This window comes from Cetorhinus maximus, chromosome 15 (assembly GCF_964194155.1).
Source record: "Cetorhinus maximus chromosome 15, sCetMax3.hap1.1, whole genome shotgun sequence".
Classification (NCBI taxonomy): domain Eukaryota; kingdom Metazoa; phylum Chordata; class Chondrichthyes; order Lamniformes; family Cetorhinidae; genus Cetorhinus; species Cetorhinus maximus.
The window spans coordinates 25,970,378-25,988,402 of NC_135893.1; the positions used below are offsets into that span (position 1 = coordinate 25,970,378).

Here is an 18,025-nt window from a genome sequence, read left to right on the forward strand (position 1 = left end):
TAATCACTCTTTTTAATTCTTTCTATCTAGAAATGAAGCTCAGTGTTTGGTTTGCTTTTTTATGGTATTATTAATGTGTTTCTGCTTTTAGTGATTTGTGTATCTTTATCCCTAGATACCTTTTCGCTCCTCTATCCCATAAAGAGGCAATACATTGGCCTCTTTATTCTACCTACCAAAATGTACTACCTCAAACATCACTGAAATTCATTGGCCAATTACATGACCATTCTGCAAGCTTATTAATGCCTTCCTGTCGTGTCAAACTCTTCATTTACATTAACTACACTCCCTCAATTTAATGCTGTCTGCAAAGTTTGAAATTGCATCATCAATTCCCAAGTCCAAATCATCAATGTACATTTTGAACAACAATGGCCCCAGCACTGATTCTTGTAGAACATCACTTCTCATCTTTGCCAATCTGAACTGCTACCCTTAACAGCTACTCTGTTTTGCAACCAGCTTGCTATCCATTTTGGTTCTTGTCCACTGACTCCACACGTTCTGACCTTAATCTTGAATCCACTGTATGGCATCGCATAAAAGGCTTTTGAAAATCTAAGTATACGCTACTTCATTCTTATCTACTCTTTATTCTTTTCTGCTCTTACATCTTCAAATAATTCACTAAGATTGATCAAGCATGACTTTCCTTTTAGAATTTTATGCTGATATATATTCCATCTCTAGAGGTTTTTCCATTACATCTTTGAATAAAGGTTCAATGATCTTTCCTACAGCTGACACGAAGCTAACTGGTCAAGCCAAACTTGTACTATTTATATTGTAGGAAGATATGTAGGAACAACTTTAGCTGTCCATCAGTTCTCTATTCCCATTTTTAATGAATTGTAATATACATATATAATTATGAAAATGCTACCTCTTCCCTAACTGCTTCTCACATGCATGGAATCAATTCATCTGGTATGGGGTGTTTTACTCCCTACAAGTATGATTAATTTATCAATTATTTCCCTCCTTTCTATCTTAAACATCCTTACAACTTTTTTGATCTCTTCTTCTAATGTCGAGGCCACCTTGTTGGTTGCCCTGGTAAATACTGAGGCAAACTATTTAATATTTCTGCTATTTTGCAGATCAACCGCCTTATGCATCCTTTAGTGGCACTATCCTGATCCTGACTTTTCTTATGCTTTTTTCTGTGTCTGTAGAATAGAATTACTTTTTTATATTCCTTGATAGTTTAATTTTGTAGTTCCTTTTTGCATTCCTAATTGTTTTATTTTACTTCCTTCCTAACCTCTTGGTATTCCCATTGACGTTCTCTCATTTATTATTTGTGTACATAGTGTATTCCTTTTTCTTTTAATTTCAATTACTCTCATCTCTTTATTTATCCATGGCATTTCATTCTTGGTTAGTTCGTTCTTTATTTTTGGTAGAATAAATCTGTCCTGAATCCTGGACCACCATTTTAAACATTTCCCACTGCTGTTCGCTTTGTCTGTCATTTTGTTTCCCACTTTGCCTTCTGTAGTTCCATTCCTTTCCCCTCAAAATTATAGTGTAAAGGGTAAATAGAATAGATATGTTAATGAGTGATATAGATTATGACATGCCTGTAACATCAGTAGTCATGCGCCATTTTCTACAGTCTCTGTACGGTAGACAGGCAACTCACAGGAGATGTGCCTTCTCGGTAATCCACCTTATACATAGTGTACATAGTTTTCCACCCACGGTGGTTGACAGGGCCCTCAATCGTGTCTGGCCCATCTCCCGCGTATCCGCCCTCACACCTTCCTCTCCCTCCCAGAGCCATGATAGGGTCCCCCTTGTCCTCACTTATCACCCCACCAGCCTCTGCATTCAATGGATCATCCTCCGCCATTTACGCCAACTCCAGCATGATGCCACCACCAAACACATCTTCCCTTCACCACCCCTGGAGGCATTTCGCAGGGATCGTTCCCTCCGGGACATCCTGGTCCACTCCTCCATCACCCCCTACACCTCAACCCCTTCTCACGGCACCTTCCCATGCAACCGCAGAAGGTGCAACACCTGCCCCTTTACTTCCCCTCTCCTCACCGTCCAAGGGCCCAAACATTCCTTTCAAGTGAAGCAGCATTTCACTTGCACTTCCCTCAATTTAGTCTACTGCATTCGCTGCTCCCAATGTGGTTTCCTCTACATTGGAGAGACCAAACGCAGACTGGGTGACCGCTTTGCGGAACACCTTCGGTCTGTCCGCAAGCATGACCCAGACCTCCCTGTTGCTTGCCATTTCAACACACCACCCTGCTCTCATGCCCACATGTCCGTCCTTGGCTTGCTGCATTGTTCCAGTGAAGCTCAACGCAAACTGGAGGAACAGCACCTCATCTTCCGACTAGGCACTTTATAGCCTTCCAGACTGAATAATGAGTTCAACAACTTTAGATCATGAACTCTCTCCTCCTTCCCCACCCACTTTCCGATCCCCCTTTTTCCAATAACTTTTATATATTTTTCTTTTCCCACCTAGTTCCATTATTTTAAAACGTATTTCCATCCATTGTTTTATCTCTACCTTTTAGCCTATTTCGATTCCTCCCCACCCCACCCCCACTAGGGCTATCTGTACCTTGCTCGTCCTGCTTTCCACCCTTAATTAGCACATTTCTTAGCTAATATCACCACCGTCAACACCTCTTTGTCCTTTTGTCTATGACATCTTTTGGCAATCTCCACCTATCACTGGCCCTCTATCCAGCTCTACGTGTCACACCCCCCCTAAACCAGCTTATATTTCACCTCTTTTCTATTTTTCCTTAGTTCTGATGAAGTCATTCAGACACGAAACGTTAACTGTATTCCTCTCCACAAATGCTGTCAGACCTGCTGAGTTTTTCCAGGTATTTTTGTTTTTGTTCTAGATTTCTAGCATCCGCAGTACTTTGCTTTTATCTTGTACATAGTGTATATAGTTTTAAGTGTAAATAGTTTTAAGTAAATATCCATGTCTGGCTACAGTTCCTCTATGCAAGATATTAGGTCCTGCACGTTCCCTAAAAGAAAATGTGCCTTTTCCCAAACCATTACTTTGATTATTCTAACCACCATTATTTTAAAATTGCTATTGCCTTTATGTTCCCCTACACTTGCCTCTCTTGTCTACTCTGGTTACTTTACCATTACTAGGTCCAGTACTGATTTCTCTGTTTTTGAACTGCTTACAAGAGTCCGAACACACTGTAAAAATGCCATTCCTTTTCCCCACAGATTTGCTTACATATTTCCTCCTCCACTTTCCTTCCACTATTTGCTAGCTTGCAAGTTATCCCTATTAATGTGAGTGTCACTTTTAAGCTTGTCTTAATCTATATGGACTCTCTTTCCATTTTAATGTTCATTAATTCCCCTTTTCTCTATTGCTGTTATGTGTAATTGATACAGCTACTTCAATTCCCTTCTTCCTTCCCTACCCTTTCTGTCGTATGTCATATCCTACAATCATTAACTATGCTAGTTCTGGACGGTGGGTAATCTGCACGACAAGTGAATTTCTCTTGGACCAGCGTCATTGTTATGCAGACAAACAAGGCAGTTAATTTGCACATAACAAGGTCTCACAAACAGCAATGAGATTAATGACCAGTTAATCTATTTTTGGTGAAATGAGCCAAGAGGGGAATGATAGGACAGAAGAGAACTTCAATGTGCTTCTGAAAATATTTTACATCCACTTGAGAGGGCAGAAGGCACCCCACTTTAATGTGTTATCTGAAAGAAGGCATCTTTCACAATGTAGCAATACAATAAAGTTCCTGTCTAGGTTATGGTGCTCAAGTCCTGTTTCGATTACTGGTCACATACTTTTTAAAGAGATAGCCTACTGCATATTTCAGCAAGTGCCCTCAGATTAGCCTATGAACGTCCTTTTATTCCTCTGTCCATTACTTACCAAGGACAGGATCCATCTGGTATTTGGTTGTCTCTTTTTTCCCAGATCCTGCTGTTGAGCTGCCTGCCAAACGAACTGAGTTGGTGTTTCCATTCACTGAATCAGGATCAGGCCCAATGGGTATAGCAGTGGTTTGTTTAGGAAAAGACTTCACGATTGCCAGGAATAGCTGGACATCATTGTATGACAGCCTGATATCAAGGGTAGAAAACTGAATCTGCAGCACAAAAGGGTATGAAAGGACATTTAGGATCAGAACAGATGTGAATGGTCCCCTTCTATGTTTATCATTCGATTATTCTATTCTAAGTAACAAATAGGCTTCTCTCTACTTTTGAACTATAATGAAGACGACATTGCAAAGGTACCAATAAAATAGCCCTGGAACTACTTGGTTCACCTCCCCTTTGTTGTGGTTGTTCGTAGAATTTAGAGCACAGAGGCCAGTTGGCCCCTCATACCTGTGCTCTTTAAAGAGCTACTTAATTCAATTTCTGTGCTCTTTTCCGATTTCCTTTTAAATTCTTCTTTCTAAAATTCCCTTTAAAATGTTTTTGGGGTTATATGTTCTAATGGCCTTCAGACAAAACAAATCTTGTAACCCCTGTGTCCTTTGTTATTTGAGTGATAATCCTGAGTTTATGACTCATTTTTCCCGATTTGTCAATGAAAGGAGTTATGTTTTACTTATTTTTATTCGGATGTGGGCATCATTATCAAGGCCAGCATTTGTTGCTCAACCTTAACTGCACTTGAGAACTTGAGAAGGTGCAGTAGAAGATTTGCTATACCATGTCTACCTCAGGCTTTGGAATATTGACAGGGCTGGGCTTCATTGCCTTTCAGTCCCCTTTTCTTGCTCTCCAGCAAATTGAATGGAGTATTTATAGAAGGTAGTATTATACCAGCTTCCTTAAAGCTAGGGAAACAACCACATTGCAAGAGAACTATCTAAGAGAGCATTTTTTCCCCCTCTCTTTTGGCTCAAAAGTGCCTGCCGTCCATTTGTTAACTGGTCAGTGGCATGAATTCAGCCGCCAGGATTCAGTCCTGTAAGCCTGCTGGGTGAGCCTACAGTGGGTACTTAGCTGCTTTAATGCTCCCTCAGTTTAATAACATTTTTGAGGTGCAGATGAACATTTCATTGCCCATGGACGCAATGATGGAGTGCTATTAGAACCTAAAGATCAGAAATACTTGTAAAAGCCAGAAATAGAAAATGACATCTTTCACAGTGAATGTTAGTGAGAATGACTGGGGCGCCTGTTTTGAACCTTGATACCAGCAATCTAGTCACCACAGTTTGATGTTTTATGACTGCTTCATTCAGGTAAATAAATATGTACAGTAGTTCCACAAAAAAGATTAAAAAGCTTAATATATATCAAGAACTTGATTTGTGCAAGAATAATACAAATTTAAAAAAAAATCACTTCTTTTTTTCCCTCCCCCACACTAGAGACCTTTAGCTACAGTTACATGAACTTTGGCTGCCCTCCCATATCTCACACTCAAGTGGCCATTCTTCGTGTGTGAGCTTAGACAATACAGAGCTGCTCAAAGCATTACCTCACTGTGGTAAATCCATTGAGAATAACCCAATCTTGTCTCAATCTTTAAAAACTGAATAAACCTGCAAGTAATCATAATGTGTTGCATCAAAGAAGATGTATTTCCAGAAACTCAGCTCCTCCCACCCCCTTCAATCTGCTCCCTCCCTGAGCTGAAAGAAGCAGCCCATGCTTGTTTTGCTTCCACTAGAGTATGGTGCATTTATAACTTGTGGTTCCACCTCTGGTGTTAATAACTCCACCTTTTCATGCCATAATCAGGAAAAGGAACCATGTAATGGTATTTCAATAATGAGAATTGGATCACTGACAGATTTCTCCAATTACCGCAGGTGTCCTAAAAACAAACTTTGAACACAAGTTCATTACTTCTAAGGTTAGCACTGGTTTAAGTTTGTATTGACTCATCCTTGCACTATGGATTAGATCATTCAAATTAAAACTCTTGATACAGAGTTTCATGTGACAGTAGAACATATTACAAATTCAGGCATGGAGGACAATTTGCCCATTAGTTTTGCTGGGTAAAAAAAAATCACACAGGGCATGCTGGTCTTCAAGCAAAATTTCTTCATCTTCTACAAACTCTGCACAGGAACATTACATTTGTGACAACTGTGTATACCCCTGTTGTACTGTTACTTTGTGCATTGCTCAAAATGTTAAATTACAGAGGTTAAAAATGTTGAGTCCCCTGCTTGTTTTAAAACTCCTCTTTTAAAAGCCTAAAGCACTGTGTTCCTCCCTAGTGATTTATGTCTATAATAGCAATAACTTACAGCTGGAAATCTTTTATGGCTTTAGTTTGACTTCCTTTCCTTCTCTGCTCTACAAACCAAAAACATTAGCCTCTAATCCTGGGCTGAATGCGTCAAGGTGATTTGCAAACTATGACCTGAGCTTAAAGTAAAGTGGCAAATAATGTGGGCGGGATAAAAGAAAGAAGCATTTTCTCTTGGGATTCTTACATTTATGCCCTACGTAACACGGGTTTGAGGCTACAACTGTTCATGTCAGAGGTTAATGAAGAGTCTACAAAAAACAGCTTATTCTAATTGCCATTGGTGGTTTGCCTTTTTCCCCCTTACAAACAGCTGTAATCAGCACTTCAATCTCATTTGTGTTGTTCAATTCTGGTCATCCAACACAATCATCTTTATTGTAGCCAAGGCATGTTAGTTGAATATGAAATGGAGCATTCATATACAAAAATAATCATAATCTATCTTGGTACCCTTAAAGAGGAATCTGTTCAATTACTAGACAGTCCTCCTCTCTTCCTTGGTTCTCTCCTATGCCTAGTGGCACAGGAAGCAGACGAAACATGTGCTTATGTCTGTTTCCTGGAATAGGTTACTAGCCTGTGGCCAGGGGTTATAGCTTGAGGGGCACCACTCCACATGAAGCATGGTTGACCAGGAGACTCTCCTATTCTTACCACCTGCCATAGGCGTATTGGAAGGATTTACAGGTTTATAACGAACCTGTTTGGCCACATTATGAATGTATCTTCCGTGGCCATCAAGTCCTGGAGTGGAACTTGAACCCAAAGCTTCTGGCTCAGAGGCAAAGATGCTATCCACAACACACGAGGCCTTTCCATTAGACAATGGCTACTACGAGCTACTATTCTAAATAAATATCTTCTCTCAATTTTCTCCCATTCTTGTGAAAGTGCAGGTTCTTACTGACATGCGACTCTACAGACAGCAGCAACTTTCAGATGCTATGCTGCTGTAAGTGGCCATTCCTCCTAAAAATTGATTTTTATTCAAGTTGAAAGACATCAAAGCTGAGCCCAATCCAGACCAGAACCTCACCAGTTAGCCACATACGCATGGGCCACTGGATAGTAATTAGGAATGGGAACACTGAATTTCTCCCTTCTTAACCAGGAATCTCAATCCGATTCTCGTACTCTGAACTGCTGCTAGGCTGAGATCAGCTAACACCACATATTACCATTCTATTACCTCAAGTACTGGTGGGAAATCCTCACTGCCAAAGGCATCCAGCAGCCCTGAGCTCTTCTGATAGATAGGGTTTCCAATCAATTCCATCTGCACGTTCACAGGATCAATGATGGACAGAGCAGTCTCTTGTTCATTGCCAAGTCGGCATGAAAACACCTGTAAATAGGCATTTAAATTCATAAAATGCATAGCAGAAATGAGACATTAAACCTGCAGTGCTTACTGCAGTTTCAAAAGAGCACATTAAATCCATAAAATTTACATTAAGCACAGTGACACAGCACATTATTGGGAACAGATTTACACTTATGATTTACCACTCTACCAGGGTCTGACTTCAGTTATTCCATTGAGAATGCAGCAGTGGGTACCAAAGTATCACTCCACGATTGTATGAAAACATAGCCCAGCAGGAGAAGGCAAATCACTGTTATATCGCTAGACTCCTATCTAGAAATAGCTGATACACTGATGGGGGGGGGGGTTGCGGTTGTCTTATGAGGAAAGGTTGGACAGGCTGGGCCCGTATCCACTGGAGTTTAGATGATTGAGGGATGATCTTATTGAAAGATATAAGATCTTGAGGGGACTTGACAGGATGCATGCTGAAAGGATGTCTCCCTTGTGGGAGACTATAACCAGGAGACACAGTTTAAAAATAAGAGGTCTCCCATTTAAGACTGAGATGAGGAGAACTTGTGCCTCGGAATATCGAGAATCTTTGGAACTCTCTTCCCCAGAAAGCTGAGGAAGCAGGGTCAATGAATATTTTTAAGACAGTGGTAGATAGATTCTTGACAAGAAGGAAGTCAAAGGTTATAGTAGGTAGGTGAAATGTGGACTTGAGGCCACAATCAGATCAGCCATGATTTTATTGAAAGGTGGAGCAGGTTCAAGGGGTTCAATGGCCTAACTCCTGCTCCTAATTCGTATGTTTGTATATCGCAATATCTTTACAGTGCAGAAGGAGGCCATTCAGCCCATCAAATCTGCACTGGCTCTCTGAAAGAGCATTCCACCTAGCCCCACTTCCCTGCCTTAGCCCCGTAACCTTGCACATTCTCTTTTTTCTGAGGGCCTAAAGTTGAATTAAAATTGATGGACCTTTATATTTGATTTTGCTTAGTTTCCAAGTGGTTGGCACTTCAGCATTGCCATCCAGGAAACAGGAGGTTACAAATAAGGAGTCCATCACCATCTGTTGACTGGCTGTTTTCCAAGTTTTCCATGGGAAGTCTACAAGCCAGCTGCTGAAATAACTTTAAATGTTAAGATTACTCCTGGTGTGTTTTTTTTAAAAAGGAGCTATGAACAGAATTCTATTTTGATAGCATAGTGAGAAAAAAGAAATCTCAGTGCTTTGCACTGCAAAAGGAAATTATCTGTACATTAGACTGGGCTGAATCTTCTGTCGAATGGCAATTACCTTTGGATTGCCACTCCGCTCCTTTTTACTTAGTCTGGAGCAGCACATTTCTCGCCTGGACTTCTGACCCGGGCCTGCTAAGAAACATGTAGCGCAGCTGCTCCTGGAGTCTATTGATGCAATGCAGGACTGTTGGGGGAAGTAATGCCACGCTTCCTTTTTATGGCACTAACAAGGCACCTGGGGGGGTGGGGCAGCCAGGAGGTGAAGGGTAGTTGGAGGGGGGCAGGGGAATCGGCAGGGTTGTGGGGTGGTTAGTCGGGTGGTAAGGGGATCAGGAGGGTAATCAGGTGGTCGGTGGGGTGGAGGGGATGGTCAGTAGTATAGTTACCCAAGAAATTAGAATTGGTTTTAATACTTCTAACTTTTCCTGGGTAACTATTCTGCTAAATGAATCACAACGATCTAAGGTTTCCGACTTTAATTCAGAGTTTCGATGCGGTCCTTGCATGGGGGCAGAGGGGTGGTGGTGGTGGTTACCCAACTCATCTTCCAGGGTACCTCTGGGGTGTGACCCTCAGGGGTAAGGAAGATCTGGGCCATTATTTTCCCCAAGGACTGTCTGCAACACTGAATTTTTTTTTACCTCAATTCCTCCAAGGCTGCCAGAGAATGGCCGATCCACAAGCCGTGGCTTATAGGTGAGCACAGTGGTTGCCTTCAGAATGATTGCATTTGTATCGTGGCATGACATGTCTTCGACCACAACAAATTCAGTACCTGTGAAAGTGATTAAAGTTATTTATTAAAGACAATGCAGGCTGGGGTGGAAGACAAAACACCAATAATCTCTGAACTTGCATTTTGAAAAGGTAATTCCTTTGGATATAAATAGCTCAACTGAATATTATTCTACATGCTATGGTTTGTTCTTTTCAAAAATCAGCTCTGAGCATGTGGGAGATACAGACAGCTCATTCCTGGTTGCCCAAACAGCATTTAAGTCAGTTACATATCATCCATCTGACTGCAAGCCCATAAATTACCAGGTTTACCAAATTCAATTCCACTATGTGCCACGGTCAGATCTGAACTAGGCCAGTACAATAACTACAAGACTACTGTAGGTAGTAGCTTATGTCTCAGGACAATAATGATGGATTGAATGTACAGGAAGTTGAATGAAAGTAGAATTAAAAGTGTAAAGAGCAATTGTTTTCTATAACTCGTGATTGAAGTTACTTGTTGCAATTAAGGAATGCTCAGTAATGTACCTTACCCCTAGCACATTATTCCCCATGTATGAAATCATTATGTCTTGTTGGCGTACGGTTTCATGATGGCCAATGCCCATTGGTATTATCACGGCCATCCCCCATGTGTGAACCAAGAAAGCGAATGCCAAGAGGTTAGTGAACCACATTCCCTCTTTAACATAGCATCCACATTTTAGAACCATAGAACACTACAGCACAGAAAACAGGCCATTTGGCCCTTCTAGTCTGTGCCAAAATATTATTCCGCTAAATTTTCCTGCAGGTGCCATGAGATAGTCATCAAGAGTTGAAGCTATTGGTAGTCTTAACCAATCCTCCCAAGTCCAGAGGCATTTATGCCAAATTGCAATGCCCCAACTTCATCCCAAGTAAAATAAAAGCAAAATACTGTAGAGGCTGGAAATCGGAAATAAAAATAGAAAATGCTGGAAAAACTCAGCAGGTCTGGCAGCATCTGTGGAGGGAGAAACAGAGTTAGCATTTCGAGTCCATATGACTCCTCCTCAGAGCTAAAGAGAAGTAGAAATGTGATGGGTTTTATACTGTTCAAGAGGGGGTGGAGCAAAATAGAAGGTAGGGATAAGTGGGAGCTAAGGAGAAATTTGTCAAAGATGTCAAGGACATAGGATAAAGGGAGTGTTAGTGGTGGTGTTAAAGACTAAGAAGGTGCTGATAGTGGCATAAAGGTAAGGTAGGAGAATGTGTTAATAGCAGAACAAGGGTACATCCCAAGTAAGATCAACTAATTCAGCACTGGCCAAAATTCAAACTAGTGGCCCCTCTGGTCCATATGGTTCAGAAATACATCAAGTGAAGCTCATCCATTTGGCTATTGGGAAGGGCATCTTTTTAGGAAATATAAAATTACTGTCTATTTCCTCAAAAAGATGTTCACTTGTAAAACAGATCTGGAAATGAATAGAACATTAAAAAAACAACCAACTGTTTTACTGAAACTTAATGAGGTTGGCCTGAAAACAGTTTTTACCAGTTACATTGATTTTCACTTCCAAGTATTTCTCATTCGGCACTGGCACAGAAGATCGCTTTGTGATAACTCCATACTTCACCGTTTTGGGAACCAAGACCTCGCCACCGACTTTTCGGTCACGGGCTGGTGAGGCGTTTTCTTGTTTCTTTGGGCTGTTATCAGACGTTTGTAAGAAATCCCGCACAAGCATCAGCCAATCAAATATAACAAAGACACGCAGGTTGTTCAGAACCACAGTGAAGCATGAAGCATCTCTGGTTGACCTGCGAAATCAAGAAAGCCTCTCAGTACTTCTGACTGAAGTTGAGATAGAATTCAACTTATCAGCAATATCCAGTGCAGAGTTTTTATATCTTATTTAATAATTGGAAAAGCTACTCAGAAATGAGGAAGAGTCATTGATAATAATCTACTAATTTTCCCTCTAACAGCATAGCTAAAGAAACTTTCTGCAGAGAATTTCCTGCAGAATACATGTCTTATCACTACATAGATTAACATACTCAACATTCAAGGAGGCTCAGTGGAATAATTTAATGACAAAGGCATGGATGAGGGTTTCAGCAACATAAAAGCTTAGGTAGGGTGGAGGTAGATAATATAGTAGAGGGGGAAGTAGGTGGTCATCTTTATAGAAAGAGTACAGCATCGGAAGTTCAGTTTGGTTAGGAATAAAACACAAAGGTTGCAAGCAGCCTAATGCAGCCACATACCACTGGGAAAGGGATGGAATCAGTGACAAGGGCATAGAATTCGCAATGAAGGCCAAAGATGATGGCTTCAAGATTCCTAGTGTTTGGCTGAAGGAAACTGCAGCTTATCCAAGACTGAATGCCAGGGATGAGAGAGTGAAGGGTTGAATGAGGTGACGCAGATGTAGAGCTGCATGTTGTCAGCATACATGTGAATGCTGTTGCTAAGAATCAACATGTAGATGAGGAAGGGGCCTGTGGGGACAAGAATCAATCTTTGGGGGCAATGAAGGTAACAGTGCAGTGGTGGACAGAGAAGTCATTTCAGAGATAATCTGGGTATGCGCAGGTAGACACGAGTGGAATGGAGTGAAAACAGATCCACTCAGTTAGACAGAGAAGCACTGGAAGAGGATAATGTGGTCAACTATGTCACAGGTTATAAAGAGCTTAAGAAAGGATAATGCAACACAGTCATAATCACAAGACATTGTTGGTTGTGGTTTTAGTTAGGATTATAACCTGCGCTGTGGCAGGGACAGGAATCTAATTGAATGAATTCAAACAGACGGTTGCAGGAGAGATGGGGGTGGATTTGGGTGGTCACAACATGTTAAGGGAATTGGAGATGGGAGGTTGGAGAATGGAGATGGGACAGAGAGTCAAAAGGTGGATTTTTCCAAGGAAGCGGTGATTCCACTTCTTTTGAAAAAAGGGACAGCACATGGGACCATTTACAATGTTATGGCATGTGGTCCAGGAAGGTCAGTGAATGGAGTTTTGGGAATAGGAGGTAGATCTCAGAGAAAGCACTTAAATAGATAATATAGTAATTCATATACTAGGGCAGGTGACAGTGTGTGGGAGATTTGACTTGGAGGGCAAAGGGAAGGGGAAAGCAGCAGAGGCAGCTGAAGAGATGGTCTGAAATTTGATGACAAAAGTCCTCAATTTTTGGAGGTTCTGGTTGAGAGAGAAGGAGAAAGGGGTTTCAAGTGACTGCTGGTAGTGGAGATAAGAAGTCATGGGTTATCTTTGCACTGCAGGATGATCCTGAAATAGTTGATGGTTTTGGGAGTGAATGGTGAGGCCCAATAGTGGTTGATGTGGATTGGCCTGGTGGTAACTGATGACCAAGCCAGTTATGCATCAGATATGCTCAAGGCTGTACCACTGTGTTTGAGGGGACAAGGATGGGAGCCAAACAGGGAGAAATCGCCAGATTGGAGTGATTTAAGGTTTTGCTGGGGACAAGTGCATTAAAGACACAGATGAGGAACTTGTTGAACAGATCAGCGCCGCAGGAGGGTGATGGCAAATGGAAGGCTAAGACTGGGTAACTGGGAGTCTGAAAGTACAGTTGTGAGCAAATTGAGAGGTTTTTTTTCTGGGGTAAGTTCAGAAGGAATTGGTTTGCAAGAGGGTAGGGAGATATGGGTGATGAAGGATACATGAAAGTGATTGAAGAATGATCTTGTCAATGATCAAGTTCATAAGACAATAGAAGATGTCAAGGCTGATTGATGTGGCCGTGAATATGGTAGCATAATTTATATTGAAGGAGAGATTTATGGCAGTCTGGGGCAGTGAATTCAGAGGGTGAGGGCAATGGGAGGTGAGATTGTGATTGAAATTACCAAGGGTTATCAACAGTGCAAAGGGTAAAACATGAAAGAAGGGATGATAACTTGGGAAGAAACTTGGAGTCAGAATAGGGGTGCAGTAAACAATAAGGGTTTTGAAGCAGCAGCAATAGGGGTGGAATAAGGCAAAATGCTCAGCAGAGATGCCAGGTGTGCCTTGTTGAGAAGGGCCACACTGCCAATGCAGCATTTTGGGTAGGGTAGGTGATGGAAAGCATATCAAGGTGGGGGAGCTTCAGTAACAGACAAGGTGTCGCCGTCCATCAGACAAATTTCAGTTAAATGCATTATCTATAATATTCTCATATTCTCATGGATTTTTCCTAATTGTTCTTCTCTTTCTCCTCAAAATGAGCCATTGAGTTACGGCACGGAAAAAGGCCATTCAGCCAATTGAGTCTGCACCAGCTGAAAAAGAAAAAAAATCAAAAACTAGCCACCCATTCTAATCCCACCTTCCCCCACCTGGTACGTAGCCTTGCAGGTTACAGCACTTCAGGTGCAGGTCCAAGTATCTTTTAAATGAGTTGAGAGTTTCTGCATCCACCACCAAACCAGGCAGCAAATTCCAGACACCCACCACCCTCTGGGTGAAGAAATATTTCCTCATGTCTCCTCTAATCCTTCTATCAATCACCTTATATCTATGCCCACTGGTAATTGATCTCTCTGCAAGGGGAAACAGGTCTTTCCTGTCTACGCTATCTAGGCCCCATATACTTGTACACCTCAATTGTCACCCCTCAGCTTCCTCAGTTCTAAGGAAAACAACCCCAGCCTATCCAATCTTTCCTCATAGCTGCAATTTTGAAGCCCTAGCAACATTCTTTTAAATCTCCTCTGTACTGTCTCCAGAGCAATTATGTCCTTCCTGTAATGTGGCGATCAGAATTGTACACAAAATTCCAGCTGTGGTCTAACCTGCATTTTATACAGTTCCAAAATTACACCCCTGCTTTTGTATTCTATACCTTGTCCAATAAAGGAAAGCATTCCATATGCTTTCTTTACTACCCTATCCATCTGTGGGCATGCACTCCAAGGTGTCTTACTTCTTCTACCCCTCTCAATGTCCTTCCATTTATTGTGTATTCCTTAGCTTTATTTGCCCTCCCCAAATGCATTATCTCACACTTCTCTGGATTGAGTTCCATTTGCCACTTTCCCCCCCATTCAACCAAACCACTGATATCATTCTGGAGTTGACAGCTATCCTCTTCACAATCAAATACACTGCCAATTTTTGTGTCATCTGCAAATTTCCCCAATCATGCCTCCTACATTTAACTCCAAATCCTTAATTATAAACCAAAAACAAGGGACCCAACGCTGAACCAATGGAAACCGCTCTCCATTTGCAAAAACATCCATCAACCATTACCCTTTATTTCCTGTTGCTGATCCAATTTTGGTTTCAACTCACCACATTCCCCTGTATCCCAAGGGCTTTTACTTTTCTGACCAGTCTGCCAAGTGGGACCCTGTCAAATGCCTTGCTAAAATCCATGTAGGCAACATCCACTGCACTACCCTCATCAATCCTCCTTGTTACTTCCTCAAAACATTTGACTAAATTAGTAAGACACAACCTTCCCTAATAAAACCATGCTAACTATCCCTGATCTATCTGTTCCTTTCTAAGTGACAGTTTATCCTGTCTCTCAGAATTGATTCTAAAGTCAATCCAGGTTATGTTCCTGAGTTTCACTGGAATGGAAAGGTTGTTCTCTGCATCAGATTACTTAAGATAGAAGGTTAACTGTCCCTGACTGGATATTCTTCCAGACTATTAGCCTGCTAGCCAGAACACCAGTGAGGCTCTTATCATTAAGGCAATGTTAATATGACCATTTTCCTCTGTTCTTGTGGTAGAACATGTCACTATCTAATTTTGTCTCTCAGCTTAAAGGAGAAATAATACTCCTTAGCAGTTACATAACTATGACCATGGGCTTCAAACCTGAATACCAGAGAGACAAGCATGTACATCCATTTTGTGGCAAAGTTATTATGACCATTAGTGCTGAAGCTACTCATTTTCTATGGTTCTGGCTGTTAGCATTTCCTTTTCCAGCCCCTCTCCCATTTTCTTTACTGCTCTGTTGAAGATGCTAACTTTTGTAGGGGTACAGTTTAATGACTACAGTCAGCCCTGCTAGTAAATTGCCAAAATCTCCTTCGTATGTAAGCTTGAACAATGAGCGTAGGTAGGCTATTCAATCATACGGAACATCACAAGTGAGCCTGATACTGCTCTTATAAGACATCCACAGATTTTTCGGCAACAGTCACTGTTAACTAATAGCAGTGTTCAGTACTGAGGCTATTTAATGCTGCAACTGTTATACTGTTCCACACCTGTAATGCAGTTCCATCTGCAGTGAGGCTCGGTTGCTACTATTTTTTGATGCATCCAAAATGCATCTAAACACATTCGGTTTGGCGTCAGGGTTCATTGCTTGTCCGGTGCTTCGGGTGTCGTATGCCATCATTGAGTGAGACACCAAATTTACGGACTTTGTTGTGTTTGAAAAGCTCTCATAAAGCAGCTTTGACTTTTTGAAATCAAACCTGGAGAGGAAATAGTTAATTAATATAGAAACAAAACAGAAATGATTTTAGAGTACATACTCCAGAGATTCACAAAGAGAATATATTTATGAAAAATGTTGCATTGTGAACTGTTTGCAAAAGTTTACTCCCTGTTATCGAACTTCATCTTTTCCATTATAAGTTCCTATGTCCATACTTATAATGGAAACTGCCTGCATAAACTTGTCATGTTGTAATTGCATCCTCCTACCCATGATGATGCTAAAGTGCCTCAGTTTTGCACCTCAGTTTCTCTGCTTATTCTACAGTCAGTTGGCTGCACTCCTGATTCAGCCAGACTTCCAATCCCAGCGCTTGCCCCCATGCACCCTACTATTTATTGCTTTCAAAGCCCAGCGGGGTGTCAAGGGCAAGGCTTATATTATGTTACAACAAACTTCACACTTCCTTGCTTCCCAAATTCTTGTAAGTTTTGCTATTTAATATGAATAATCAATACATAGAAAAATCCAAATACTATATAAAAAATGGTCAGACTGGACAACTTTAAAACAGGAACTGAATTATGCTTGCATTTCTTGGCTCAATTATCATCTGCCCTCTAACTCTTCTTTACCCAAAGACTACATGTGATCTTGATTCAATACGGGCAACACCATCTAAGGTCAATTTATTTATAAATTTTATGCAGTCTAGGATGGTAGATTATTTATATTCAAAAGTATTCAGAAATACATCTTTCAGTAAACACAAAAGGCAGTGTTCAGGGTGGTTCACATGATGGGAACAGGAGTAGCCCATTCAGTCCCTTAACTTTGCCAATTCTCTCTGACTAAAGGGAGAACAATTGATTTCTTTGCTGGCTGTAAGCACTCTACAGGCTCTGGGCAATCTCAGAAGCTCAAGTCCAAGTCCACAACTGGTCACAATTCAGTACAAAATAAAAAAATGGCAATGTTATGCACAGATAATAGAACAGCATTTGTGGGAAAGGGAATCAAGAGCAGTACTAAATTGGGATTAAAGTGATATGCCAAGACGAAGCTCTTTGAAAACAAAACTCATTTGGCTGCACTCCTGATCGAGACTGCCAATTTTGCAGTTACCGAAGCCAGGCTTCTAATCCCAGCCCTTGCCCTCCCGGCTCACTCCTCACAATTCATTGCTTTCAAAGCATGCTCTTGTACACTGGAACAGAGGCTCATCATTTCTCAAAAATGTCAGCCAGATGATCAGCGATGCCAAGTGAACTAAAGGTCTTGCACCCAGGGCTTTGGTGGTGAGGAAAGGAGGGGGAATGGAAGGAGAGGAAAAGCAAATGGACAGATCATCATGCTGGGTTCTTTGTATGCAGCTTTGAAGTGTTGTTTACAGATCAGCAAAGGTCCTCGGAGCCAGTGCCCTACAAATTGTCAGAGCCTTGGAGCACAAAATAAAGCCCACAAAGCAGGAGAAATGTAAAGATGAGAATATCTGCCAGTACCTTGCCAGTGAACTGCTGTTTGTGCTCTTGCCCTTTGACTCCAGGAGCTCCAAGCTGACATTCATCATATCAATCAGAAAGGACATGTTCGTGTATACTTCTCCAGTAAGGACTGTCTGAGAGGGACAGGATAAAAAATGAAATAAATCAAATGCCTGAATACTTGCCCAGTAACATTTCTAAACAAAATGACATGTTCAAATGTTCATGTTGTAATGGGCCATAATTTATTTTGGTAGGGTATGTAATGCTGTCTGTCATTAGTTAGACTTGCCAATGCACATTTAGCTTTTAAAACCTTTTCTGTGGCAAGTTGCTGTAAGTGCGAGATGATACCGTCACAGCGAAAACGCCGAGGACAAGCAACTGTGTACCTCTTTAATCAAATTAAAGGATTGTGAAATTAACAGCTCAAGGACTGAGGAGGAAGTGCAAATTAGAGTGAGTGAATTCAATGTCAAATTGGGTACAAAGAGAAATAAAGGGATGGAAAGAAATATTGAATTAAGATAAAGAAAAAAAGAGACAGAAAGGAAAAATTAAATTTCTCCTTATATTTTTGA

General features: G+C 41.2%; 1 protein-coding gene across 1 annotated transcript in view; it reads right to left on the reverse strand.

Annotated features, from left to right (window-relative positions):
- The window catches only part of vps13d (vacuolar protein sorting 13 homolog D), a 280,943-nt gene that overhangs the window by 152,942 nt on the left and 109,976 nt on the right, over nucleotides 1-18,025 (reverse strand). Inside the window, exons 28-33 of the mRNA XM_078558176.1 lie at nucleotides 17,463-17,578; nucleotides 15,785-15,997; nucleotides 11,089-11,354; nucleotides 9,470-9,603; nucleotides 7,458-7,613; nucleotides 3,914-4,130 (exon numbers count right to left, since the gene is read on the reverse strand). Coding sequence (XP_078414302.1) covers nucleotides 3,914-4,130; nucleotides 7,458-7,613; nucleotides 9,470-9,603; nucleotides 11,089-11,354; nucleotides 15,785-15,997; nucleotides 17,463-17,578 — 1,102 coding nt within the window. The remainder of the gene's footprint in view (nucleotides 1-3,913; nucleotides 4,131-7,457; nucleotides 7,614-9,469; nucleotides 9,604-11,088; nucleotides 11,355-15,784; nucleotides 15,998-17,462; nucleotides 17,579-18,025) is intronic.